At 36.5% G+C, this 7,147-nt stretch overlaps 2 protein-coding genes across 3 annotated transcripts in view; one reads left to right on the plus strand and one right to left on the minus strand.

Annotated features, from left to right (window-relative positions):
- Nucleotides 1-1,772, minus strand: part of smyd3 (SET and MYND domain containing 3) — a 142,553-nt gene extending 140,781 nt beyond the window's left edge. The window contains exon 1 of one of the 2 annotated variants that reach the window (XM_042773645.1): nucleotides 1,519-1,772. In XM_042773645.1, the coding sequence (XP_042629579.1) occupies nucleotides 1,519-1,682 (164 nt within the window). In that variant the 5' untranslated portion in view covers nucleotides 1,683-1,772. The remainder of the gene's footprint in view (nucleotides 1-1,518) is intronic. The other variant, XM_042773644.1, reaches the window with a different exon arrangement.
- Nucleotides 1,773-2,015: 243 nt separating this feature from the next.
- Nucleotides 2,016-7,103, plus strand: tfb2m (transcription factor B2, mitochondrial). The gene is made up of 9 exons (XM_042773643.1): nucleotides 2,016-2,149; nucleotides 2,750-3,214; nucleotides 3,298-3,389; nucleotides 4,636-4,789; nucleotides 4,935-5,083; nucleotides 5,185-5,274; nucleotides 5,400-5,462; nucleotides 6,634-6,785; nucleotides 6,896-7,103. Exons 2-9 carry the CDS (start codon nucleotides 2,770-2,772, stop codon nucleotides 7,080-7,082), a joined length of 1,332 nt encoding a protein of 443 aa, XP_042629577.1. The 5' UTR covers nucleotides 2,016-2,149; nucleotides 2,750-2,769; the 3' UTR covers nucleotides 7,083-7,103.
- Nucleotides 7,104-7,147: the final 44 nt, after the last annotated feature.

Here is a 7,147-nt window from a genome sequence, read left to right on the forward strand (position 1 = left end):
TAAAAACAGCCTAGTAACCACCAGAATTCCCTAGTAACCTAATATAATGTTTACATTTATGCATCTGAAAGACATGTTTACCCATATAGATTCAAAAAATGATTTTAAAAGGGTGTTTTCACCGTGATGCCATAGAAGAACCATTGTGGGTTCCTTAAAGATCCTTTTAATGAACAGTTATTAAAGTAACTTAGAGTAATTTTTATAGTGTGAAGAACATTTTAATAACCTAAAGAACATTTGGTGTAATGGTGTGGTTCCATGGATAAAGGTTCATCATGGAACCATAGATGCCAGTTTACACTGGAATACATTAACAATCTAAAATTTTAATTTTTGTGGGCACTGAGAGTTTAGACTCTAATCAAGAGTCAGAAATGTTCAGGCTACAGAGAGGAATGAAAAGCTGGTGTGAATTAAATCAGCACATCTGCAAGAAACAGCGATCTCATTAAAGCATTATCCTACACACGCTTTCCTCTCGACGAGAGGAAAAATAACCTCTGAAAATGAAAATACAGTACGTGTCTGAAAGGAATAGCAATGACGACAACAAACAAGCCAGACTGCTAGTATTTAGTATTTATACAGACCAGTATTTACAGTATTATCTTATGTAAAGCCATCTTAACTAAAATTCACAAGTCTAAAAAATGAGCCAAAACTACAAAAACATTAAAAAATGTAATTGTTACAGTATTACAATGTTACAATATATGACAGTGTTGTTTAAATGTATAATAACGCTACACAGCTTTATGCACTTAACTGCTTAAAAAATAAATATTGTATTAGCATGGAGGGTTGAAATGTGCTGCCTTCACCAAAAGTAGAGTTAGTGCAGTTTGGTGGTATTTTTCTTATCCAAAAGGAAGTGTGAAGTCTTTATACTATAGATTATTCTATTTTAGGTAGCCTAAATAAACTGCACAGTAATGTCAGACACGCCTCATGAGCTGACCAACAAAAACAACATCCCGTGTAAAAGAGTTCAAGATGCAACAACATCAGAGAAAGAGCAACAGCGCCACCTAGAGAGCACACTCAGAAGTGTCATGCAGTACTCGTGTATTTCGTCCTGCATCAGTTCATGATTGCTTTTAATCCGCTGTCATACAAACTCATTTCATGTCACAGAAACATAAGTAAACGGCAGAAGAGAAAAGAAGCACGCGGACAGACTGGTTTTTGCTATTTAGCCTTACAAAGCAGTACTGCTACAAATACCATGGTACTTTGAAACATACTGTGATACTTCTGAGCGTGTACTATGTCATTTACATACATGGTACCCTGTCACTACCAGTACCATGGCACATGTTCAAATAGCATGACATATTGTCCAAAATATACATTGTAGCCTACATATCCAAAAATACACATAGTAGCTAGTAATGTTGTTTAATATTATTAATGTATCTGCATTTTTCATTATAACTTAGAATAAACATGTTGATTGGATTTAAGAATATGATATAGTTTTCTCTATAATTTTGTGAATGAAATATGGTTTCTTACCTCTTCAGACAACTATGGCATGCAGTTTTCAAGAAATCCTTGGCTATGCAGAATGCATACGGCTCGCATGAATGAATCACCTCACCGGCTTTGATTTCGCGCAGAGCACGCAAACCATTTCCTTTACCCTCACTGACGAACCTCTCTATATTCATAGCCATCATATCATAACACTATTATCACTCGAACTGAGCGTCCATGCGCCGACATACAGAACATGCACTTTATGAATGCCGTTTGTATTCACGACTGTCAACTTGACACGGTCCTTGCGCAGGTTATTTAAAAAAAAAAGCTCAAAACAATACATTTCACTACAAAAAGGATATTTCCTTAATCATTTATATATGTATAAAAATTTTATCTTGGGATGAATGCTGACTCCACATATTAATAACAGAATAATACGTAGTATAATAATCTTAATACATCTAGGATTGCGCAAAATAGACGCACTCTTGATCAGCATAATATGTTGGCACGTCGCGGTAACATGACGTACGTTGTGCGCCTCACCAATAGGATTGCGAAACAGTCGGGTCAACAACATGCGGGCTTCAATGTCACAGACGCGCGTGCTGCGCAGCTTTCATTAATGTAGATCCTGTGGGCAAGAACCGCATCATTTGAGGTTAGTATGGGTTAAAATGATCCTAAAGTGTGTTGCATGTGTTTATTTTATCAGGAGATACAGAGAGGTAACGAGGGCGTTTGCTGCCACAGCATGGGCAATGGTGCATAAGCTGAATAAGCAGGAATAGTACGTAATGTAATGGTCAGAATATTTAAGCCATGGACCAAATGTGCATTTAGAGAGTTATTTTCAATAAAGGTTATGGGAATTAAGCGAAGGAAATGTCTGATCAGAATAGCCACGTGTAATAGTTGCATTGATGCTTATCAGTTCTAATAACCATATATATATATACACACCATATATATATATATATATATATATATATATATATAATATATATATAGATATATGTATGTATGTGTGTGTATATATGTGTATATATAGATAGGTAGCACTTTACACTTTACAATATGTATGAATGAATTTCAGTATTTACAGTATTTCTTAATCTTTGTCAATGTTAGTTAATGAAAAGAATGTAAAATTTCCTTGTGCTGGTTGAATATACATACATACACACACACACACATCACACATACACATATATATATATATATATATATATATATATATATGCATATTATATGATTTCAGGCTCAAGCTTGCTGGTTGTCATGGCAGCGTGTGGAGGATGTAGGTTCTTTGTCCTGACTTTAAGAACTCTATGTGGAACATCAAGATCAGCATCACTCTGCACTCTGCCTTCAGCTACACACAGGACTTTTTCCACCTCTGTGGGAACCTACTCTCTAGACCCATTACCCTCCGGGTCAAGGAAGACCCCGGCTCCGGTGGCCAAACCAGAGCGAATTTCTCCATCCTCGGGAGGCGTTCAGAGGAACCTCTCTGCTGTCGCTGTGCCCCTGCAGGGTCAGTTTCGCCCCCTCTGCCGGTATGACCCTTTAGATTTGGGCGATGTGGAGGAGAACACGCAGAAAGCGCTGGCCTGTAAACACCTGAGACAGTTCATCGTAGACCCTTCCCTCGCAAGAATCGTGACCGACCACCTCGCCGGAGACATTGATGATGGGAAAGCTGTTATATTTGAGTGTAACCCCGGTGTGTGTTCCTCAACTACTAATTAAATGCTGTCAGTATTTGTTAAGATATTAATGTGGGTTGTGTGTCTGTCTGCTCTGCAGGTCCTGGGGTGTTGACACGTGCTCTGCTGAACCGTGGGGCTCAAAGAGTAGTTGCCCTGGAAAGTGACACTAACTTCCTTCCTGATCTGAAGGTAGGTGTCCAAAAAGATCTCATCAACATTCTGCTTACTATCAGCTTTTATGTTCCTAATAAATAACCTAAAGGGATCTGATATGGCAAAAAATATCAGAGCACAATTTTTTTTTCTTCAGGCAGGATCATAATCCACAATTCAATAACAACCCTATTTTTGTTGGTTTTTAAGTTTTATAAGTTAACGAGTAGTACAGTGAAACGTATTTCTCTGTTATATTCTCTATTTCCCTACTGAATGAATTAAATGTATACACTTTTTTTTTTTTTTTAAAGCTACAACAGTTATTCAGTATTCATGCTTAGGCCATCCAAGATGTAGATGAGGTTGTTTCATCTACATCTTGGAACACATTCAGAGATATTTAGCATTAAATCACTTGCTCACCAATGGATCCTCTGCAGTGAATGGGTGCCGTCAGTCCAAACAGCTGATAAAAACATCACAATAATCCACACCACTCCAGTCCATCAGTTAATGTTTTATGAAGTGAACAGCTGTATATTTGTAAGAAACAAATCTATCATTCAGAACTTTATAACTTCAAACTGTTGCTTCTGGCTAAAATTAGAGTTGACTGTCCGTAATATTGTTTCTTCTAATGGTGTTGAAAAAGTGGTCTTATCTGAATCAGGAGAAAAATGTGCATATTAAGTGCTGTTTACAAGCCACTACAGTTATAAACAAATATGTCAGTGGATTTTTTTTTTATGTGAGAGGACAACAGGGGATGGACTTTTTCACTAGAGGAAGCATTATGATGGATTATGAACTGGTATTTTGACCAGAAGCGATGGTTTAAAGTTAAATCGCTTAATAATAGATCTGTTTCTTACATACACGCAGCGTTTGACTTCGCAAGACATTAATTGCTGGACTTGAGATTACTAGTAGATTATTGTGATGTTTTTCTCAGCTGTTTGGACTCTCATTCTGACGGCACCCATTCACTGCAGAGGATCCATTGGTGAACAACTGATGTAATGTTACATTTCTCCAAATCTGTTCCCATGAAGAAACAAACTCATCTACATCTTGTGTGGTCTTTTCAACAGATTTTTATTTTTGGGTGAACTATTCCTTTAAAACCTAATGCACTGGTTCAATGTACTGACACACATCTGATTTTCTCCCAACTGTTTACCTTTACTTGATTATTAAGGACATCAATATCAATTTAACCATGATAAATATATATTAATTAAAAAACAGCACACCCCTAAAATAACCTTTGGTCTTAAAGGACCTGGAGCGCAAACTGGATGGGCAGCTGGATGTGGTTCATTGTGACTTCTTCAAACTGGATCCCCTCGGCCACGGCAGCATGAAACCACCCGTCATGTACTCGGAGAAACTCTTCTCTGAACTTGCCATTTCCGAGGTTCCTTGGACTGCAGGTCAGTGCCCTTAACATTCAGATTAATGTGGAAGGGAAGAAAGAAGGACGCTAGGGATAACATAAGGATAAGTAAACTGTCCCTTTAAGAAATAAATAAATATGTTTGTTTTTTCCTCTCTCCTTTCTTTCTATTTCTGGATCAGATGTTCCAGTGAAGATTGTGGGGATCTTCTCACAAAGAAATGAGAAGAACATACTGTGGAAGCTGATTTACAACCTGTTTGAGCGCCGCTCCATCTTCCACTACGGACGTGTGGAGTTGATCATGTTCATTAGCCAGAAAGAATACGCAGTGAGTTCACATGACTCCTTGTGTAAGAAACTATACAAGTAACAGCAGTTGGAGCTTTCAAGCTGGATCCAAGTATGAATTCTGCTACTTTTCTCTTTTAGAAACTAGTGACCCGTCCAAGAGATTACAGGAACTACCAAGCTTTCAGTGTTCTCTGGCAGATGGCCTGTGATATTGAGTTACTGCATGAGGTAAGACTTTTTATTATTATTTATGGATCATTATTACCTCTTTCCAGAAATAATTTAGCAATTAATGATCATTATGTTTGTGCATGTACTATAATTGTGAATTTCTGCTTTGTCCTCATTACCAGGAGCCACTGTCATCCTTTCTAACTGTAACCAAGAACTCTGGAAGGCCCTCCTCAAAGAACACTGTAAGTGTTGGCACACAAGTACTATCACTCTAGGATTCAGCATCTTTTTATATAGTATTAGTCATTCAGGAGAAGCACTGTGTCATCACATTCTTCAGTCTGATGAATTTGATTGCAGTTCTTCTTAATGAATAATTTGAAATCATTAGTAATCAGTCTGAATCGATCTATGAGTCATTGGTCTGAATGAGCCAGACAACTCATTTTCCCACTGAATAAACTCAGATTTATCACTTGCTTACTTAATTGTAGGTTATGTTCGCTATCTAAAAATGAGCTGTGAAACTTTAGTCTGCTTTGTGCACTTTTAAAAGCATTGTTTAAAATGCTAATTTGCTTAGGGAGTTTTGTATATGTTGTTTGATTATTTGGTGTGCTTTGTGCACTTTTAAAAGCATTGTTTAAATTTATATTTATATATATATATATAGACACACACACACACACATTCTGATTATTATCATTGTTAAAAACAGCTGTGGTTTTGTGAAAAACATTTTTTACACATTTTTCTGGATTCTTTGAAGAATAGAAATTTCAAAAGAACAGCATTAATTTGAAATAGAAATCTTTTGCAACATTATAAATGTCTTTACTGTCACTACTTTTCAGCAGTTTAAGTATTAAAGGGATAGTTCACCCAAAAATGACTGTCATTATTAACTCCCCCTCATGTCATTCCAAACCCGTAAGGCCTTTGTTTATCTTCGGAACACAAATTAAGATATTTCCGATGAAATCCGAGAGCTTTCTGACTCTGCATAGACAGCAAAACAACTACCAACTACCAAATAAAACATGTGACATCAGTGGTTCAACCATAATTTTATGAAGCTACGAGAATACTTTTTGTGTGAAAGGAAAACAAAAATAACAACTTTACTCAAAATGACTTTAATAATAATAATGATAATAAACAATTCTTACTGACAATTTTTTTTTTTTTAAATAAATGTTCTTTGGAATTTTCTATTCTTCAAAAAATGCTGCAAAAAAGATTTTTGATGAATAGAAAGTTACAAAATAACATTTATTTGAAATAGAATTTTTTGTAACTTTTTTTTTACTGTCATGTTTTATAAATTTAAAGTGTTGTTGCTAAATAAAAGTACTACAAAAGCCATTTCCAGTATTTCCAAGTTTTTCATTTGCACTTTTTTTACCCCCACAGTCATCCCAAAGTGATAAGCTTTGCTTGGTGCGAATAACTCCACGTGAGGACTTGTTTAACTCTCACCTGACTCCCTTAAATGGCAGCACTCTGGTTTTGATGGTGAAACAGTGCCTTGCCAAAAGGAAAAGCAGACTGATAGAACAAATTAAGTAAGTTTATGAACTCTGACCTGTATTTTGATACAAAGTGAACAAACAGTTCTAAACTTATATAAGAGGGGCTTTATTCATACTTTCCTTTTGTATTCGGTTTTCCAAAGCTCATGGAGTCCTGGCAGTGGATCAGAGCTCATCTCAAAGCTCAGCTTCCTTGACGACACAATGACAGGCGACGTGTACCCTGATGAGTTCAAGCGTCTGTTTGAGCTAATGGAGCAGTCCGGAAACTTCACTCAGAGCTGGCTTTATGAGGAGATGCTGGAAACCACGAACACTGGTCACGCATAACACCGCCATAGATGTATTAAATACAGAGCTAATCATGGATGGAAAACAAAAGACATTGTTTAGAA

This window comes from Cyprinus carpio, chromosome A17, assembly GCF_018340385.1.
Source record: "Cyprinus carpio isolate SPL01 chromosome A17, ASM1834038v1, whole genome shotgun sequence".
Taxonomy (NCBI): domain Eukaryota; kingdom Metazoa; phylum Chordata; class Actinopteri; order Cypriniformes; family Cyprinidae; genus Cyprinus; species Cyprinus carpio.

Bases quoted from the DNA above. Each gene is read 5' to 3' on its own strand.
- tfb2m (XM_042773643.1), top strand. From the start codon at position 2,770: ATGGCAGCGTGTGGAGGATGTAGGTTCTTTGTCCTGACTTTAAGAACT. The intron at 3,215-3,297 runs GTGTGTGTTCCT...TCTGCTCTGCAG, and splicing joins TATATTTGAGTGTAACCCCG to GTCCTGGGGTGTTGACACGT. The intron at 5,275-5,399 runs GTAAGACTTTTT...CCTCATTACCAG, and splicing joins ATATTGAGTTACTGCATGAG to GAGCCACTGTCATCCTTTCT.